General features: G+C 36.5%; 1 protein-coding gene across 4 annotated transcripts in view; it reads left to right on the forward strand.

The window, feature by feature from the left end:
- Positions 1–22235, forward strand: part of TANK (TRAF family member associated NFKB activator) — a 93938-nt gene that overhangs the window by 25766 nt on the left and 45937 nt on the right. For all 4 annotated transcript variants that reach the window (XM_021703333.1, XM_021703330.1, XM_021703332.2 and 1 more), the window contains exon 2: positions 10840–10987. In XM_021703333.1, coding sequence (XP_021559008.1) covers positions 10889–10987 — 99 coding nt within the window. In that variant the 5' untranslated portion in view covers positions 10840–10888. The remainder of the gene's footprint in view (positions 1–10839; positions 10988–22235) is intronic.

Here is a 22235-nt window from a genome sequence, read left to right on the forward strand (position 1 = left end):
AACATCTTCTACCTTAGCAACTGCTATTTTTGTTTCCAAATTCTATATACTTCTTCTGGAACAATTCAAAAAGCAGAGCACTGTGGAACAAAAAAGACACTTTATAAAAAGTCTGTTTCCCTGCCTTGGTACATATTTGTATAATACAGAGTACACCGCTTTTCCAGTTATGAATTGACCCCCTATGGCAGTGATTCTAAAATTGTCTCACAACTGCTCTTCCCTCTTCTCCCCTTTACCCCCCACAAAAAATTATCCAAGAAGTCTTGGACAGGTTTGCTGATCTGTTTTTTTAAACCACCCTGGATGATTCTATTGACCCATGTTGTACAGTACGTTCTACCCTAAACATCCTAAACTGGGGCAGATGAGGGAACTGAGGTCCACAGGAAGGTTAAATGACTTGTTCACCCTCACCGATCAACAAGCATGTATTCTATACTCCCAAATCTGATTTTATCTTTAGTTGACCAGGCTTTTTAATTTTTCTTTCTAATGTTCAAATTGTCTTAGTAAATAAGAAGCTAATTTATACAGGATGTGGTCTCAATTAAAAATTAAGTTTGGGATCTTTATTTTATAGCATCTTTTTATTTTTTCCAGATACAAAAAAGTGAAAAAAGTAAAAATTTTTAATAAACTCTTGTTTCCCCACAGTAGGATAGCACAGCAAATGTTAAGATTTACTAGGTCTGAATATTCACATTTAAGAAAAACTGGCTTTGAAAAGAGTGGAAACTCGGTCAATTTGGGCACAGATGCAGGTTGGAGAGGTTGGTTTGTCAGGGTACCCAGGGATTTAGGGGTTCTGTCTTCAGGGGTATTCAACAACTGGAATAAGAGTGTGTTACATGGTATTATATCTGGTTTTAAACTTTTATCATACTAAACATTTAAAGTCACACCCTAAACATCTTGGGAATGACTGGAAATAGAGATCTGGAAATCTCTGAAACCTTATTTATTTTCTCATTGGAGTTCTCACAATTACTTCTAAAAAAACAAGTTGTGACTTGCAAACATTTGCCGAACAGCCTCGAGGTGTCCTCAGGGAAATTAAAAGCAGGGGTATGAAGAGCTGGGGAGTCCCGTGCCAGTGGTTAAGAGCACAGAGTACAGCTTTATAATTATATAAGCTTTTGCCTGTTCCCATTTATCATCGGTAATATTCTCAAGACTAAGTGACCGCTCAGCAATTTAAACTGTGATTTAAGAGAAAATAGGCCTTTTTATGAAAAGGTCCCCTATCTGTCTCCTAAAGTTTTATATCTTCATAGAAGAACTCTTTCCTTTCATAGTGGTTTTGTTTTGTTCTGATACAGTAAATGACACACAGATGCTGGAGGGGTCCCTAATCTGTTAACTTGTGAGATTTTATTTTTTTATTTTTTTTTAAGATTCTATTTATTTGAGAGGGAGAGAAAACATGAGAGAGACAGCGCACAAGCAGAGTGCACAAGCAGGGTGGAGTGGCAGGCTGCCAGCTCAGCCTTACGCAGGACTGATCCTGAGACCCCAGGATCATGACCTAACCTAAGGCAGATGCTTAACGAACTGAGCCACCCAGGCACCCCAACTCATGAGATTATAACGACTTCTTCAAAAGCAACTTTTCCTTTTATGAATCTTGTGCAGCCTGTGACATCTCATACATTATTGTGCTTTGTTTGGGGGGACTCTTTTAGGATTACTGAAAATATTTTTTTTTCAAACTCTTCTGGTTAAGACCAGAAGATAGGTACAAACCATCCTACTCCTGTGCAAGATCATTAGTAATTCTACTTTCTTGTCATAAATTTGGCAGAGTAGAAGGGAGGAGATTTCACAAAGAATGCATTCAAACACTTTACCAGAGAGTTATTTTCCTGTTATTTAACAGCATGTAAGGGTTAACAGAACAGAGCATTAGATAACATTCCTACCGTTTTGCCTAATAGTCTCTTTACATAAAATAACAGACTTCTGCTAAAATGCCTTAGTGTTTTATGCATTCCTTAGTTTATTATGTACCTTCTTACATTGTCCAGATAGTAAGTGGCCCTATCCTCTTTTTTGCTTTATATTTGAGAGGAAAAGAGTGTACATCTTGTGACATGAAGTGACACGATAATAAATATTACTTCTTTCTCCACTATTTTCCTTTCAAAAATTTGGTTTTTTTGGTAAAAAGATTTGAGCTTGGTTGACTGTCCAAGGACTTACTAGTATCAGAGGACATTCGAAACAGGACTTTAAGAATAGGGATATAAGCAGGAGGGAAGCCATACTTAATATATATTTGTTCCTCTAGATTTTGTTATCACTCAGTTGGCACATTTTTCCTGCCCTGTTGTTAATTATATGTCTTCTATAGCACTTCTGTCCAAAAGTGTATTCAATATCTTTCTTCCCAAAACATTTTTCTTCCTGTTTCTCTATCTGGCTATCATCACTGTCTGCCTAGTATTTTGAAAAATATGACTGGTGAACTATTTTCAACAAAGTCACCTGGGTTACTTATTAAAATGCAGATTCCAGGACCCCATCCCAGGCCAGCTGATTCAGAATTGCAGGGACCTGAATGCTGCCTTCCTGTTGATCCACTTGGCCAACAAATCCCATTGATTCTGACTTAGAAATGTCTCTTTAATGTATTTCATCTTTCACTTCCCCTGCTCTTGTTCAAGCCCATCTTTCACCCAGACTACAGCAATAGTTTCCTATGGATATCCTCACTTTGTCTCCCTCATTAGTTTGTATTCCACAATGGGTATCCAGTTTACCTTTCTAAAACATGTTTATCACCTGCTTGAAAATCCTCCATTACTTTTTTTTTTAAAGATTTATTTATTTTAAAGAGAAAGAATGTGCGTGCACATGAGCAGGGGGAGGGGCAGGCGGAGGGGGAAAACCCTGAAGCAGACTCCCCATCAAAGTCAAGAGCAAGATGCTTAACTGACTGAGCCACCCAGGCACCCCAAAAATCCTGCATTGCTTCTCAATGTCAGGTTAAAGTCTAAATTTATTAGAGTAACATTCAGGGTCCACTACAATCTGGCCATAACTGAGTCTGCTGCATATAGTTTATGCACTTAGTACTCTCTGTAACTCTAGGGGGTTCCATTCCAATTACGGTCTGCCTGAGTGGTGCCCCTAGGGTTTTTGTAGTGCAGCACAATCATACATGGTAGCCCTGACCATTCTGTCTTAATACCCTCACCTCTCCATCTTCTGTACACATCTTAGACTTACATAAATAGGATACCTCCAGTCCCTAAATGCACTATACTAGTGACTTCTCAATGCCTCTCCTCTTTCAGAGTGAATATTCTTTCCTCCCTCTCATTCTCTGCTTGTTGAAATCCTCATGTTTCAGGGCCTAGTTTAAGTGTCAGATCCTCTATGAAGCCTTCTACAATCCCTCTCATTTTAATTGTTTTTCCTATTGAGCTGTTACCCTGCTTATACCTTTTATTTAACAGTTCTTTTTTCTTTTTCTTTTGAGATAAAACTTATATGCAGTAAATCTTCAGTGAACCATTGGGCGAATTCCTGCAAATGCTTCTACCTGTGCTTCCCAGACCCCTATCAAGATATGATCATACCTTTTTACACATTTATAATTGGCCTGCTAGTATGGTTAATCATTTTCATGCTTATCTGCCTTACTAAATTATAAGCTCTAATTAGAGAAAAAAAGCAAAGACTATGACTTTGTCTCTTTCACTTGGAAAAAAGGAGCACATACGATGTATTCAGCACTGAACAAGTGTTGACTGTTGTACCAGTTAGTAAACAACTCTGCTTCTCTCAAGATATTCTCAAAGACAGTGGCTTAAATAAGACAGAAATTTTATTTCTTTCACATACTTCAATTTAAAGTATAAGTTGTCCAGTGCTGATCTGGCAGCTCCACGGTGTCAAGGACCTAGACATCTTCATTCTTGTTCCTGCATCCCCTTGTCCTTCCACCATCCCTGAAGTGTTACCACCCGTTCTAGGTGACTCACCACAACATCCCATCCAGCTGGGGAAGGGAAAAAAGTAAAGAGCTCCTCTTGGAAGTTGCACTTACTTGCCAATGACCAGAACATTAGTCACCTGACCATACCAGTTAAAAGTCAGGAATATTAGAGAAGAGAATAGATACTGAGGAACAGATAACATACATACTTCATATATGGTTTCATTTAATCTTCATAATAACACTGCAAACTATGTAGCATAAGAAAACTAATACTCAGAGAAGCCAAGTAAATGGCTAGAAAATTGCAGATAGGAGATCTGAATCCAAAGCCTTTACTTTTTTCATTCTACGTAGTTAAGTGTTAGGAGGACGTACATAAATGTTATTAAATAAATAAAGTCATCTTTACAGTGTTATTTCACATATTTTTATATCACATAGTTTCACAGTATCATATCATCTCTTTAATTCCAGGACACCCTATATAACTTTACTCCATGCTTCTCACCATCTTGAAATTAAATGCCATATCAGCTGGTTTGTAACCAAGGCCTAGTTTATAGTACAATTTAAGACAAAATGACTACTTCTTTTAAAGCTATGATACCATATGAGGAAAAGTATATCACTGTATTTCCCAAGCAATAGCTTCAATACTCTGTATTTATTTGGAAATGCTATATAATCATAAAGTTGAAGGAGATTATATTATTTAGCCCCTTAGTTTTATTTATTTTTTTCTAAAGATTTTTATTTATTTGAGAGAGAGGGTGAGAGAGAGAGAGAGACCACGCTCAGGGAGAGGGGCAGAGGGAGAAGCAGGCTCCCCACTGAGCGTGGAGCCCAATATGGGACTCAGTCTCAGGACCCTGGGATCATGACCTGAGCCAAAGGCAGACGCTTAACCAACTGAGCCACCCAGGCGTCCCCAGCCCCTTCATTTTAAAAGAAAGGAAAATTGAGGTTCGTTGAAGATACAAGACTTATCCTTTATTTCATTCTCATTGCTGCTGCTTTTCAAGCATCATGGGAAGAGCACTAGCCTAATCAGTCATTTCTGTAAGTAACCGTCATTGTTATACTAAAGAATTGTCTCAGGTTTGCAGAGTTGTATGATTAGAAAAATCAAGGGGTGCCTGGTGGCTCAGTTGGTGAAGCACCTGACTCTTGATTTCAGCTCAGGTCATGATCTCAGGCCTGAGATCAAGCCTCAGGTGGGGCTTCTCGCTCAGCAGGGAGTCTGCTTGAGATTCTCTCTCTCTCTCTCTCCCTCTCTCTCTTCTCCCCTCCCCTTGCATGTGCACACTCTCTGTTTCCCAAAAAAATATTAAAAAAAGAAAGAGAAAAATCAAGCTGAACAATGCATAAAGAAATGCTTATTATCCTAGCCTTTTTTAGTGAAGAATGGATATTATCTAACACTAAAAACATCTTTATAGCCCTTGGGAACCTGTTCTAGAAAGGATCACTATTTGATAATCAAATAAAAGGAATGGGTGAGATCCTATCCATAATTCAAAACCTACTACAAATGTTACCTACCTCTCAAAGCCTTTCCTAAACCTCAAAAATAGATGTAACCACTTTCCTCTCCCAATTCTATAGCCTTTGGATACCTCAGGGTACATATATATACAGTTTAAGTTATAGCTAATGGTACCTTTGGGAAGATAGGTTTCATATTTCTTTTGTTCTCAGTGTCAGTGGTGCCCAGTACAGGCTTTGCTCTTACTTGGCAATGTTTTATCAAATGAACATATCCACCATGGCACCCTGGGAGAATACTTTGCAGTTGCCTTCATTTTTTTTGTTTTGTTTTGTTTTAAGATTTATTTATTTATTTATTTGACAGAGAGACAGCAAGAAAGGGAACACAAGCTGGGGTGGGGATGGGAGAGGGAGAAGCAGACTTCCCGCTGAGCAGGGAGCCTGATGCGGGGCTCAGATCCCAGGGTCCTGGGATCTTGACCTGAGCCGAAGGCAGATGCTTGATGACTGAGCCACCCAGGCGCCCCTGCAGTTGCCTTTAATAATCAGTCCTTGAATGAAGAATTTCAAAGCTGTAGTCCCAGTTCCCATGCTTATCGCTTTGTAGCTCTAGGCAAGTCATTTAATGCCTCTGAGCCCTTATCAGTCAGATGGGAATGTGAATAATAGAAAATAAAGAATTGGTGAAAAAACTTTGTAAAAGGAACACAGCTCTAAGGTGGTACTCTCTGAAGCCCCTTGCCACACTCCACAAAAGTGCCTAACATGTAGCAAGTAAACATAAACTTTATTTTTCCTAATTGAATTGAATAGTAATGGGATCCATTTATTAATATCTAAGTTTGGTCCTAGCAGTTGGCAAACCTTTGTTGGAGCTGGAAAACTTTACCAAGGGAAGATAAAATTATCTTCCTTGCGTAGGCTGCCTCTCCTACCCTAGGACAGTTTCGTTATTGAACCAAGGGATTAATGAAAGAGGAAGCAGCCTGCTGCCCAGGGATTTTCTTGGTGCTTCCTCCTGGGTGGGCATACGCTGGACCTGGGAGACAGAACAGGAACTTGCTGTCCTTCATTTTCCTTCTCACAGGAACCACCCAGGGGGGAAAAAAAAGGAACTACTGCCAGAGCGACAGATGTGGGTGGATAGGGACTCTCCTGGGTTCAGGGGGATTGCCCTGGGTGGGTGGGGGTGCTTTGCATTCCGCTTGCCAGGTACCTTCTGGGGTATCAGTGACTTAATCTTTTCCTCCTGTAGTGGAAGGAAACCAGCAAATCAGACCCAGAATAAAAAAATTACCATGGAAGGCTTTCTTAAAAATACACTTAAGAGTGAAACCATAACTAGAAGAGTGCTTCCAAGGCAGAGGTTGCTTTAGCTTGGATCTCCTGGGTTTAAGCAATGAGATTTGGGTTTGAGCATGTTTATTATAAATAAAACCATTTCCCTGGAGCCTGGCAAGTTTTGCAGCAGGCATACCAAAATGTAATTGAAATGTGACTGCCTCTTAAATTGTGAAATTAATTTTACACTTAACAAATGCTTTAAAAAAAAAATAGAGGAACAAGTGGCTTTAAAGTTCAGGGTGTTAATATTTGAAATCTGTCCAATTTAATTAGTTGGGTCCCAGTGACTTTTTCTCTGGTCAGTGTCACTGATCTAACACCCAATTCTCTTCTTGATTGTGAGATAGAAATTAATTGTATCATTTATTTAGTTGTATTGACCTGAATCGTGTCTCTCCAGCATACATTATTTCAGGAAATAGGATGCATCCATGTGAAATTTACTCAGTAACTCTTCTTAGTGACATTTGTGTGATCTAATTCAAGGACCTGAAGTGAAGCCTTCACATGATTTACTTGCATATGATGCAGCTGTTTTTAGTATTGCATTTACATTTTTAAAAACAAGAATGCACCTTCTTGATGGAACAGACATGCATTTTTAGACTCAGCAGACTCAAGAACTGTAGAACAAAGAAGTTTCTTCAAAATCAAGTCCAAACATCTTTTTTGTATTGTAGAGAAAGAAACTTGGGTTCAGAAACATTTAGTGGCCCTGAATCAAGGTCACAGTCATTCAGTGATAGAACAAAATAAGAAACTAGGTGGGTTTCCAATTCAAGGTTCTTGTTTGTCTCAGATTTTAAAATATAGATGTGTTTTATGTTGACAATTTGTCATTATGCACAGCTTTTTAGGACAGTGATAGGTAACTTAGCCACATAGTTACTTAAACCTCTCATTTCTGCATTAGCATTTTACACTATATTATAGTCCTGATAGCTACCTATCCTTATTTTCTTTGCCTGCTTGTATACCTATTTTTAATCTTGCTTGTATTTTTATAAGCTGCCTTAAATCCTTCTTTGAATGATACAGTGTCCAAATGAATAAAGTACTCAAAGTGATACTTTGTGTTAATGCTGATTATTTATTTTTCCATAGTATCTATGGCATGTCAGAGATCCTGGCAATGTTAGTTATTCTAAGAGCATTTCATCTTTTTTATCTATCAGAGGTAGCAGTAGAAACAAACTTCCTAAGTGGAATGCCTAAAAAAATTACCATTCTTTTATTTCTTCAGAAAGCAATAACACTCTGATCCTCAAAATAAAAACTTTTAAATTGTTTTTAGAAGCCTGAAAATGACTTAGTGTATTTAGTACTTAAAATGAAAGACTGGCTGATAGGATTGAAATATTACCCAGATATTTTATTTTATTTATTTTTTATTTTTATTTTTTTTAAAGATTTTATTTATTTGACAGAGAGAGACACAGCGAGAGAGGGAGCACAAGCAGGGGGAGTGGGAGAGGGAGAAGCAGGCTTCCCGCAGAGCAGGGAGCCCGATGCGGGACTCGATCCTAGGACCCTGGGATCATGACCTGAGCTGAAGGCAGTCGCTTAACCAACTGAGCCACCCAGGCGCCCCTTACCCAGATATTTTAAAAAGCATTGCAGTTTATGGTCAGCTGATTTCAGTAAGAGTGCCAAGGCCATTCAGTGGGAAAAGAATATCCTTTAGTGCTACGGCAGTAGGATAGCTGCATGGCAAAGAAAGAGTTTGGACCCCACCTCATACCGTACATAGATTAACTGAGTGTGGATCAAAGATCCAAATGTAAAAGCTTAAAAGTATAAAATTCTTTAAAGGAAACATAGATGAAAATTTGCATGACTTGCATTAGGCAGCAATTTTTTAGATAGGACATGAGAAAAGCAAGCAACAAAAGAAAAAATAGATAAAATCAGACATCAAAATTAAAAACACTATCAAGGAAATATAATCTATAGAATGGGAGAAAAGTTTGCAAATTACATATATCTGATAAAGCTCAAGTTTCCAGAATATATAAAGAAGTCTTACAAATCAACAATATGAGGACAAATAACCGAATTAAAAAGTGGACAAAGGAGTTGACTAGATAGACATTACTCTAAAGAAGATATACAGATAACCAATAAGCACTGGAAAGATGTTCAACATCATTAGGGAAGTACAAATCAAAACTGTGATGAGATACCACTTCACACCCACTGGGATGCATATAATTTAAAAATGGATGATAAATGTTAGTAAAGATGTAGAGAAATTGAGACTCTTACTCATTACTAGTGAAATATAACATGGTACACATCCTATGGAAGCAGCTTTGGCAGTTCCTTAAAAAGTTAAATAAGGTTATCCTCTAACCCAGCAGTTCTGCTCCTAGGTATGTATCCAAGAGAATTGAAAACCTGTTCACACAAGTATGCATACACAAATAGTATAGCTTTCTTCAGAATAATCAAAAAATGGAAAGAACTCAAATGTCCATTAACTGAGGAATGGATAAACAAAATGTGGTATATTCACACAATGGAATATTACTCAGACATAAAAAGCAATGAAGTACTGTTATATGCTACCACATGGATAAACCTCAGAAATTTTATGCCATGTGAAAAAAGTCAGACACAAAGGCCATATATTATATGGTCCCATTTATATGAAACGTCCAAAATAGACAAATCCATAGAGTCAAAAAGCAGATTAGTAATTGCTGGGGGATGATGGGAGAGGGGAATTGGGACTAACTGCTAATAAGTAGTTTATTTTTGTAGTGATAAAAATGTTCTGGAATTAGATAATGGTGATGATTGTACAACATAATGAATATACAAAAAGCCACAGAAATGTACACCTTATTTTTTTTTTTTTTAAGATTTTATTTATTTATTTGACACAGAGAAACAGTGAGAAAGAGAACACAAGCAGGGAGAGTGGGAGAGGGAGAAGCAGGCTTCCCGCAGAACAGGGAGCCCGATGTGGGGCTCGATCCCAGGACCCTGGGATCATGACCTGAGCCGAAGGCAAAGGCTTAATGACTGAGCCACCCAGGTGCCCCAGAAATGTACACTTTAATATGGTGAATTTTATATTATATGAATTGTATTTTAATGAAATACTACAATTTTTTAAAAAGCATGTGTACCCAAAATAATAGGACAGATGAAAGATTAGAGACTGAGATTATGAAGGATTTCCAATCATAAAGAAGTGAAATAATTTGGTACCTCCAAATCCCCCATGACTGATAGAGAACTTTATCTATTATGTGGCTTCAGAAGATTAAGAAAGGTCCTGTGGTGTGGCTTTTACAGCTGGACAGGAAAAATCAGAATCATTACATGGCCCTCTGCTCAGAGCCAAGGAATGTGGTTAGAAATGTTATGCAAATTGAGATGATAAAACCAAATTACCTCCACTCAGTAAATCACCTGTAGTTCAGAAACAGCAGGGAGGTTGGAAAACTAATAGGGAGTGTGGGTAGGACTGAAGGGATGTGATTTTTCTTTTTTAATGTACAATCCAACAGCAACTCTCCCTAGATTTTGCGCTAAAATAAGAGCATTTTCACACATTTTAATTGCTCTGCGATAACAACAGTGTGAACTCCATCCACAAACATTTATTATCTACTTAATTTTGCTCTAATTTCAGTGTAGCAAGAATTCACCTTGTAAGTGGGAATAACTGTCCGTTTAGTAAAAAGAAATCCCTTCCCACATTGCTAATCCTATTGTGCATTTCTATAATAAAGTATTAATAACAAATGGCCTTTTATATTTCTCCATTTTAAGGTTGCGTTTTTAGATTACTATTTTCAAAGTAGCATCTTTATGAACTGGAACCCCACTTGCTCCTTGAACATTAGTAAAGAATATTAAAATTGAAGAAGTTAATGTTTCTTAAGATTTCTAATCAGGATTTTAGATTAGACTTATATGCCTTTATAAACTTTATAATACTTGGTGCTATAATGTTCATGATAAACTATACGGAACTGTCTATAAGATGCATTTAGAAATGAGATTTGTATAATTTCATAGCTATCTAAATTGTTCTGATTATTTTCCAGACCTGTCATATACTCCATCCTTTATAGTGATGCTACAGAACAGAGAGGAATGGATAAAAATATTGGCGAGCAACTCAATAAAGCTTATGAAGCCTTTCGACAGGCATGTATGGATAGAGATTCTGCAGTAAAAGAACTACAGCAAAAGGTATATGGTTTTGGTTTTGAAAGTTCTTACTTATTCTGGCAAATGGAAATTTGAGAATCTTTTGCAAGTGAAAAATACTGTATTGTTACAAACTTTCTTGAAGAACTGTAATAACTAAAACACTGAGATATATATTAATGGATGAAATTTAAGATTCTTATTTGTTTTTTATTTAAAAAATAAAATTTTTTTATTTTAAAAAATAAAATTATTTTTAAAATTTTAAATTTTCTAGGGAAAAAAAAAAACATTGTGACCTGAAGGAATAGTTCATAAAGAGCATCATCCTCCATAAATAATTTTTAATTTTCAGTTTCAAAAGATGGTAATTAGAAGAAAGGTATATTTCCTAGGCATAAATTTAGTAGTTCCCAGGCACATGTCTGTCATTGGTCCATGATTAGGTCTTCACAGATCTGCAGCAAAATGAGAAAAATAAGAATGTAATGAACTTCTCATAATGCTAAATTTATCCAATTCAAAATTCTGTCCTTTATTCTCATACTGTGTTTCCATACTATCAGATTTTAGGGCAGGATTTTATTAACACACACTTTTGTGAGATGCTAATGATAGAGTTTTTATTTGCTTATTTAATATCACTATTTAAGAGTGTTTTGGGGGTCCCAGTACCAAAAAACACATTCTGTGTTGTCTAGAGGGACTCAAAGGACTTAGCATACAGTAACACTCACAGCTAAGATTTATTACATTGACATGATAAAGATACACAGTCAGATCATTAATGTAAAACATCAGGCAGACTCTGGAGGGATCCACATGCAGGCCTCCTATGCTCTTTCCGTCCAGTGAGGGGTCACACAGAGTGCACCCTGCCTCCAGCTTCAAAAACTTAGTCACTCAGGTGCAGTCCTTCTACATAGGGAACTTCATTTGAAACTCAAGAATTGAGGGTTTTTATTAAGAGCTGGTCACATAGATATCCTATGTCAGTCAAAATTTCAGACTCTCAGAAGGAAAGTAGGTCTTCCCCATAAATCTCATGGTACAGTCTAATTAAGCTGGCACAACAGTCAACTTTATTACTTTATCGACTTTATCACAAGTCAGGTTCCCGGATGCCAGCCAAGGGCCAACCTTGCAATAGTTTCAACAGGCAGTTGAAAGTGGGAGATCTTGAATTGGTTACCTCATTTAAGAAACAATTTTATTAGCCTTAAAATTCTGAAGTCTAGAATATGCTAGCCATGCAATTCTTAGTCACTTCCATAAATATAGGAACTACACAATTCTCTTCATCCTTTCTACTTGACACATCTATAAAACTAGATGTTATACGTACTTCCCTGTATTTCTCAGAAATCCTTATTTGTGATTCTCCTGTTTGTTTGCAAAAGATTACTTCCAGTTATATGGGTAGACTTGTGGACTAGGTCTTCCTTAGGGGTACACAGGAGAAACAGGGGCATAACAATGACAGGGAGTTTTCCAAATTATTGAAGTTTAGAATTTGGATTTCTTTGCGTTTCCAGTTCAGGTATAAAGCATAATCACATTTTAAAAAACAAGAACAACAACAAAATCCCAACTTTTATTCTTCTTATTTTCCCATTAGGTTCGTTAAGAAACTTCAACAATCTTATACTTGTTCTAGGAAAGTTAGGAAACAGAATTAGGGAAGAGGAGTATTGAGATATTCTTAGGTTGAGGCAGAAACAGAAATTTCTCTAACTGCTCCTCTGCCTTCACTGCCAATGGTAAGCAACCAGAAACTTGTGATTTAACTTTTTAACTGCCATGGAAAAAGCCTTTGCTCACATCAGCAATTATCCAAAGGATGGTAAAGGGATATGTATATATATATATATATATATTTTAGTATTTGTCAAGTATTCAAGAATAAAAGAAAACATGTATACTCTCTATTCTTATATACTAAACTCAAAATATCCTGATTTATTTAAGAAAAATCAATGAATGTCTGCTGCATACTGGGCCTTTGATGAGGTTCTAGGAATGCTGAAACAAAACATAGTTTATGCCCTTAAGGAACTTTCCAATAAGAAGATAAAAAGGACGATTAATAGTTATTACCACAGTGTACTAAGTGCTATAGTGGAGATCTGTGGGGGCTAACAAATAAACACAAAGAAGAATCACCCAAACCAGTCTGGGAGGATCAGGTCATAAGCCCACTCTCAAGCCCAAAGCTTGGGCTAAGATTAGGAGTTGGGTAAATTAAGGGGGCGGGGGGAGCAGTTTATATAATAAAAACACAAAAGTGAGGTAATATATGGTACATTCCATGTACAATAAGGTGATTCTATGGCTCCAACAAGAACAATAAAGAAGTACAGGAAAAGAAGCTGTGAAGGTAGACTAGGGCCCTATCTTGAGGAATATGACTAAGTAGTTCATACTGTATTCTTAATCCGAGTTTACTGAAGGATTAATATATATGCTTTAAAAAAGTCTTCCTGACATTTGGATATAGGATAGAGGGCAATGTGGAATTCAGGCTCAATAAGCATGGAGATGATAAACAATGGTCTAAGAGCCAGGAATATAAAAATAAGTGGCAGTCATCAAGTTGCACTTTATGAATTTTTATATATGTGTGTGTATAATATATGTATAATTATATATAAATATCTGTTAATATACATATGTTATATAGTTAGCCCTTGAAAAAGTGCAGGGGGGTTAAGGGTGCTGACCCCCCATGTAGTCAGAGATCTGCATGTTAACTTTTGATTCTCTAAAAACATAACTACTAATAGTCTACTGTTGACTGGAAGCCTTACCAGTAACCAATAAACAATTGATTAACATATATTTTGTATGTTATATGTATTATATACTGTATTCTTACAATAAAGTAAGCTAGAGAAAAGAAAATGTTACTAAGAAAATCATAAGAAAAAATATATTTATATATAGTAATGTACTGTATTTATTGGAAAAAAATCCACATATAAGTGGATGCATACTGTTCAAGGGTCAACTGTACATATATTATACTTCAGTGTAAAAAAAATAAATCAATGGCACTCATTTCAAGCAGTCAACATGAGAAATTAAGCATTAAGGATGAATTAAGGAAGAGATCTAAGATTTATTTAGGAAATAGAATGGAAAGCAGGTGGCACCTGAATGCAGGCCACTTCTGAGTGTGATAACATAGATTCTAGGATGATACCCAGGTATCTGGAATAGAAAACTGCATTGATGGTGGTGCTGATGACTAAAAGGATCAGTAGAGAAGAAGATACAGATTTATAGATGGGGAGATAAAATGTGTAATTAGGTTTTAGTTACCAGGTTTAGTTACCTGCGGGACATGCAGGTTAAATTGTCCAATGGATAGTTGCAAATATGGAACTAGAAGCCTTTATTATAGCCTTGAATAAAATAGCATTTCCAGGTTCGAGTGTATAGGGCAAAGGAGTATTTGAAAGATAAGAGTGTGAGAGGAAGGAAATAAGGCCAACCAGTTGGTCATTGGAGATTCAAAACTAGGTTAAAGGATTGACTATGAAACAAGAGGAGAAACACCTATTCCTCTGAGAAGTGGAAGGAACAAGAAAAAAAAATACGTGTACACAAAGATAAGTTTGCAGATCAGAAATGGTGGTGGCAGGAAGTTAGCAAGGTTTTCATCTATCATTTATATGTGGAATCTAAAGAAGTCAAATGGTGGTTACCAGGGGTTAGGAGGTGGGGATAAGACTGATGCTGTTTAAGGATATAAACTTATAAATGTATAACTTATAATGAGTAGTGAATAAGCCATAAAGATCTAATGCACAGTATAATGAATATAGACAATAATATTGTACTATAATTATATAATATAAATATTGCTACAAGAGCAATCATATTACAATATGTAAATGTATCAAAGCACACTGTATACCTTAAATTTACATAATGTTCCATTTCACATTTCTTCAGTAAAAAAATAGAGTTATAATGTAAGAGTCTTTTTTTTTTTTCTGTGAAATTCAAGGTGAGGTCATCTGAATGAAGTGATTTTAGGTTATTCTGAGAGTAGTAGTAAAGAATTGAAACAGCTTCAGTTAAGAAATGAGAGAAGAAAAATGTTACATCCAACATTTACTGAATTTTTGGTGATAATCCATGTTTGTTGTCATTTTTTTCAGCAGCTTTCTTGGTATAGAAGTGGAATGAGCAGATGGCCAAATCCAGGATTAGGAGATTGCAGAGTTAAGAATAGAATAATGGTTAGGTGGCTAGAAAGGGTACAAAAGCAATTGAAATTGTGTGCTTTGAAATACAAACTAACATCAGAAAGAAGTTAATCTAGGAGTCTAATAGACTAAGAACAAAAAGAGGGTTTATGTCTGAGGTCTCCATGAAGTGAGAGAACAGATACAGAAGGAGTAGAAGAATGTGAGAGGCCTATTAGTAATAGACTATTACTAATGAGTTTTTGAATTGATGTTTAGGATCTCTGTCTTCATGATGTGTCATGAAAGTGGGTAGCCGGAGTGGGATTGAGAAATTCAAGAAACAGATCTATTAGAACACTTCTCCTAAAGTGGTGATAAGATCAGGAGCATTTGGAGAGACTGTGAAAGGAAGAGCCAAGGAGCACTGGGTGGCTCCGATGGTTAAGCGTTTGCCTTCGGCTCAGGTCATGATCTCAGGGTCCTGGGATCGATCCCCACATCAGGCTCCCTGCTCAGTGGAGAGTCTGCTTCTCCCTCTCCCTATGACCCTCCTCCCTGCTTGTGCATGCATACTCTCAAATAAATAAATAAACTATTTTTTTTTAAAGGAAGAGCCAAAATTCTTGAATGTGAGAGAATGACTGGTATGTTGTAAGATAAACGGTTTCGAGGAGAGACTGGTATAATTGAATGCCTTGTGGATGGTCTTTTGCTTAAATTTAAAGGACTAATGGTTGAGAAGTAGCAATGATGAGGCAAGATAGTGCGTATCTTTTTGTTCTTCCACTTCCTATTCCATCCATTGCCCAACCCCTGTGGTTTGATGTAGACAGCTTCATATGAGGAGACTGCAGAGGCATCTGTATCCTCAGAAGACAATGTAATAATTCCCATTTTAAAGCAAGACACCAGTCTTTTTGAAAGTCAGATTTATTGGCCATTACATTCTCTATAGTATAATGAAATAGGAGTTCTGACATAAAATTTTATACTTTGATCTCATTCATTATGTTTTTTTTTAATTAACTTTTTTCTAAAATGTTATTGTGAAAAGACCTGTATACTTTTGATATTTCTTGGGATTTTGTTTTATGGAACATTTGTTGTTTTTCGAATTATAGAATCAGAGGTGCCAAGTGTAAATCACTAATTTGTTCCAATCTACTCCCAGAAATGAAATTGAACTTTGAAGTAAAACAAGCTAGATATTCCTCATTTAAAATCTTTAGTAATAAGGTGACAAATACAAGCTCTCAAACTTACAGTATGAAAATTAGAGCAAAGGCTCTGAGTGGTGATTTTGGTAAAGGAAATTATTACTTGATTTGATTTTATTCGGATATTTTGAGTTCATATGTAAGAAGACTAGTCAGGGGAAGATGATTAGCAGGCAGTTGAAGTGTGGATCTTTAAAGTAAGGTACCAGTTGGAAATACCAATTTGGGAATCATCTTCACAGAGATATTTGGAGTGATGGGAGGAGGAAGTACCAATGGGAAAGAGAACAGAGCAAGAGAAGAAAAGCAAGAGGACAACCTTGGAGAAGTTGCCTGGCATTCTGATGGCAAAAAGGCCCCAAGGGCTGTGCTGTCAGTGAGTCTACCTGCCCTTCCTAACATTATGCTTAAAGAATTGGTCTATTAAGTGACATCAGCAAGATGGCAAACTAGGAAGTGGTAGGCCCTTGTTCAGATTGATTGAAATAATTTTAGAGGAGCTCTGGAAATCAGTGATCTTCAGCAACCAAGCAGACCCTAGTCAAGAAAAAGCCATATTCAAAACTGTAGGAAATTTCCTGGCATTTCTACTTGCCCTGGACCCACTCCCTGCCCATGATCGTGTGGTGCAGTTGGGAGGAAGTAGCCCAAATTCTTGGTTCCCTCCCTCAGAAAGGAAAGAGCAAGGTAGAACTTGTTTGAAACATCCTGACCTGTCTGTGGACTATCCAAGGGACTGTTTTCTGTCTCACTTGACTTGGAGCTCGGAGTTGGGAATGGTAGCATAGTTTGGGTCTCAGGCTGGAAGCTGTGGAAGGCAGTGTTGGGCAGCATAGCATGTGGAAAGAGGCTGCAGTGGACATCTAAGTGTAAGAGATTGAAGGAAGAGGAATATAATAAACATCTAAGGTCCTAAGAAGCTGGGGTAAGACTTTTTGAGAAGTTAACATACTTCCAACCAGCCAGGGAAAATCAGAAACAAACAGAAACATACACACACTAGCCCAAACAAGATACACACTCAGAAAATACCTGGAAGACCGTAAAGCTTTACCCCTGAGCTAATCATAAGGCTAACGGGCCTGCTAATTATAATTAGTGAAGATCTTTCACACCTGGTGGCAAAGACTAGGAGAGTTTATTCACATACCCCAGTTTTCAACAAATTACAAGGCCTACAAAGAAACAGGGAAATGTAGCCCTTTTTAAAGAATATCATAAATTTCCAGAAACTGTCCTTGATAAACATGCATCAGACTTACTAGACAAAGACTTTAAAACAGTGTCATAAATATGCTCCAAGAGCTAAAGGAAAACAGAATGAAAGGAAATGAGGAAAGCAATAATATAAACAAAATGAGAATATTGACAGTGAGACCAAGTATTTTTAAAAAGTGAAACATTCTTGAGTTAAAAAATAGAACATATGAATTGAAAATTGCACTAGAGGGGTTCAGGGGCAGACTTGAACAGGCAGAAGAAAAAAATCCATGAACTCAAAAATAGGTCATTTGAAATAATGGAGTCTGAGGAGCAAAAAGAAAAAAGAAAAGTGAGCAGAGCCTAAGAGATTTATGGGACACTATCAAGTGGAGCAATATACACATTATAGGAGAAGGTAAAGAGAGAGAAATTAAAGAAAGAAAAAAAAGTAGATTGAAGAAATAATAAATGATAACTTCCCAAATTTAGGGAACAACATGAATATACAAGTCCAAGAAGCTCAACAAATTCTATGTAGGATAAATCCAAAGAGCCCTCCATCAAACTACATTGTAATCAAACTGTCAACAAAAACAAAAAAAGAATCTGGAGAGCATCAAAAGAAAAGGGACTCATCATGTAGAAGGGAAGCCCCAGTAATACAGTCGGTGAATTTCTTAGCAGAAACCTTGCAGGCTACAAGGCAATGGGATGATATTTTTAAGGGCTGTAAGAAAGAAATCTGTTAACCAAGTATACTGTATATCTGGTCAAACTGTCCTTGAAATGAGGGAGAAATTCAGATTTTCCCAAACAAAAGTGGAAAGAGTTCATTACCACTAGACCTGACCTAGAAGAAATGCTGAAGAGTGTCCTTCAAGTTGAAATGAAAGCTGGATAGTAACTTGAATTCAAGTTAGTTTGATATCAAGTTAAGATAATGTCATAACTTCAGGACGTTATATGTAGTCTCAGTTGTAACCGCAAAGAAAATACCTACAGAATATACACAAAAGGAAAGGGAAAGAGAATCAAAATGTGTAAATGTGTCACTACAAAAAAATCAACTAAACACAGAGGAAGGCAGTAATGGAGGAAACGAAGAACAAAAAGCTGTAGGATAGGGGCGCCTGGGTGGCTCAGTTCGTTAAGCGACTGCCTTCGGCTCAGGTCATGATCCTGGAGTCCCTGGATCGAGTCCCGCATCAGGCTCCCTGCTCGACAGGGAGCCTGCTTCTCCCTCTGACCCTCCCCCCTCTCATGTGCTCTCTCTCTCTCTCCTTCTGTCTCAAATAAATAAATAAAATCTTAAAAAATATATATATTAAAAAAAGAAAAAGCTGTAGGATATACAGAAAACAACAAAATGGCAAAAGTAAGTACTTCCCTGCTGTATTTACTTTGAAGTGTAAATGGATCAAACACTCTAATCAAAAGACATAGGTTAGCAGAATGGATAAAAAACAGAATCCCACTGTGTGTTATATACAAGCCTAACTTTAGATTTAAGCACATGCATAGGTTGAAAATGAAAGGATGGGAAAAGATTCAATGCAAATAGTAACCAAAAGAGAGCAAGGGTGTCTATATTGATATCAGACAAAATAGACTTTGTATCAAAGTTTTTTATAGAAGATAAAGAGGGGCGTTATATAACGAAAAAATTATCAGTTGTCAAGAAGATATAGTAATTATATATGCACTAAACATCAGAACTCCAAAATACATGATGCAAACATTGACAGTATTCAAAGAAGAAATGATAGCTCTACAGCAACCCTGGGGCACCTGGGTGGCTCAGTCAGTTGATCATCTGACTCTTGGTCCTGGCTCAGGTTTTGATCTCATGGTTGTAAGTTCAAGCTTACGCTTGAACTCTATTTCCACGCTGGGCATGGAGCCTACTTAAAAAAAAAAAAAAACTTCAATACCCTACTATCAACACTTTCAAAAAGGGACAGAGCAACCAGATTAGAAGATCAGTAAGGAAAATGAGGTCTTGAACAACATTGTAGACCAGTTGGAACTGACAGACGTATATAGAATACCCCACTCAACAAGAGCAGAATTCACATTTTTCTCAAGTTCTTGTGGAACACTATCCAGGATCGCCCATATGTTAGGCCATTAAAAATGACATAATAAATGTTAAAAGATTGGAATCATACAGAGTATCTTTTCTAATCACAATAGAATGAAACTAGAAATCAACAACAGAAGGAAAACAAGGAAACTAAAAATATGTAGAAATTAACACAGTCTTAAACAGCTAGTGGGTCAAAGAAGAAATCACAAGGCAAATTAGGAAATATCTTAAAAGCATAAAAATGAAAACACAGCCTACCAAAACTTATGGGATGCTGTGAAAACTCTGCCAAGAGGGAGAGTAAATACTTAGATTAAAAAGAAGATCTCCAATCAATAACCTAACTTTACCTTAGGAAACTAGACAAAGAAGCACAAACTAAACCTAAAGCTAGCAGAAGGAAGGAAATAGAGATTAACAGTCATTAAAAAGTTCAAAGAATGCCTAGTACCCAGTGGCTTCATGGTGAAATCTGCCAAACATTCAAAGAGGAATTACCACCAGTCCTTCTCATACTCTTCCAGAAATCGAACAGGATGGAACATTTCTTAATACTCTATGAGGCCATCATTACCCTCATACCAAAGCCATACACAGACATTGCAAGAAAACTGCAGACTAATATTTTTTATGCAAAAATCCTCAACAAAATACTAGGAAACCAAATTCAACAGCATATTAAAAGGATTATACACCTTGACCAAGTGAGATTTATTCTTGCAATGCAAAAGTGGTTCAGCATACAAAATCAGTCAGTGGAGTACATCACTGTAACGGAATGAAGAGGGGGAAAACCACATGATCATTTCAACTGATACAGAAGAAGCAGTTGACAAAATTCAAACCCCTTTAAAGCCTTTTAAAAACACTCAACAAACCAGGAATAGAAGGAAATATTTCAACATAATAAAGGCCATTTATGAAAACCGCACAACTAACATAATACTCCATAGTGAAAGACTGAAGACTTTTCTTGTAAGATAGGAGTAAGACAGGATGTCCACTTATACCACTTTTGTTCAACATAGTACTGGAAATCCTACCCAGAGCAATTAGGCAAGAAAAACAGTATCCAAATTGGAAAGGAGGAAGTAAAATTATCTCTGCAGATCATCTTATATGGAGAAAACCCCTAATGATTCCACCAAAAAAAACCCTGTTAGAACTAATAAATTCAGCAGAGTTGTAGGATACAAAATCAATGCACAAAAATTAGCATTCCTATACATTAACATTAAATAATATGAAAAAGAAATGAAGAAAATTCCATTTACAATATCATCAAAATAAATAATATACTTAGGAATAAACTTACCCAAGTAGATGACAGACTTATACACTGAAAATTACAAAAACACTGCTGAAAAAAATAAGACATCAACAAATGGTAGAAAATTCTGTGTTCATGGATTGGATTTATCTTTCACCATATACAAAAATTAAACCAGAACCTAAATATAAGAGCTAATACTATAAAACTCTTAGAAGAAGTCATAGGGAGAAAGTTTCTTTACATTGGATTTAGCAGTGATTTCTTGGATAGGACACCAACAAAAGATTAGGCAACAAAAGAAAAATTAGATAACTTGGACTTCATCAAAATTAAGGCAGCCCAAGGAATGTGAGAAAATATTTGCAAATTATGTATCTGATAAGGGATAGATATCTAGACTATATAAAGAAACTCCTACAGCTCAACAACAACAAAATCTGAGTTAAAAATAGGCAAAGGGTATGAATAGACATTCTCCAAAGAAGTTATACAAATGACCTATAAGCACATGAAGTGATCCTCAGCATTATTAGCCATTGGGGAAATGCAAATCAAAACCACAATGAGATGCAAGTTCATACCAGTTGTATTGGCAAAGATATGGAGAAGTGAGAATTCTTGTACATTGCTAATGGAACTGTAAAATGCTATAGCTACTGTGGGAAATGTATGGTATTTCCTCAAAAAATAAACATAGGATTACCATATGACTCAGCAGTTCCACTTCTGGGTATATACCCCAAAGAATTGAAAGCAGGGACTTGACGAAATATTTGTATATCCATGTTCATAGCAACCTTATTTATAATAGTCAGAAGATGGAAGCAACCTAAATGTCCATGGATGGATAAATGGATAAACAAAAGGCAGTATATACATAACAATGGAATTTATTCAGCCTTTAAAAGAAGAAAATTCTGACACATAGTACAACATGGATGAACTTTGAAGATTTTATGCTAAGTGAAATAAGCTAGTCACAAAAGGACATATAGATGTATGATTCTGCTTATGAGGTATCTAGAGTAGTGAGATCATAGAGACAGAAAGTAGTAGGGTGGTTCCTAGAGGCTGAGGGAAGTGAATGGAGAGTTAGTGTTTAAAAGGTACAGAGTTTCAGTTGAGAAAGATGAAAAAGTCCTGGAGATAGTTTGTGGTGATGGTTACACAACATTGTGAGTATACTTAATGCCACAGAACTGGACACTTAAGATTGGTTGAAATGGCAAATTTTATTTCTGTATTTTACCACAACTTTTTAAAATTCTGTTGCAAAAAAGGAAAAGAATGGGTGTAACCTGGATTCTCTTACTAG

The sequence above is a fragment of the Neomonachus schauinslandi genome, chromosome 3, assembly GCF_002201575.2.
Source record: "Neomonachus schauinslandi chromosome 3, ASM220157v2, whole genome shotgun sequence".
Lineage (NCBI taxonomy): Eukaryota > Metazoa > Chordata > Mammalia > Carnivora > Phocidae > Neomonachus > Neomonachus schauinslandi.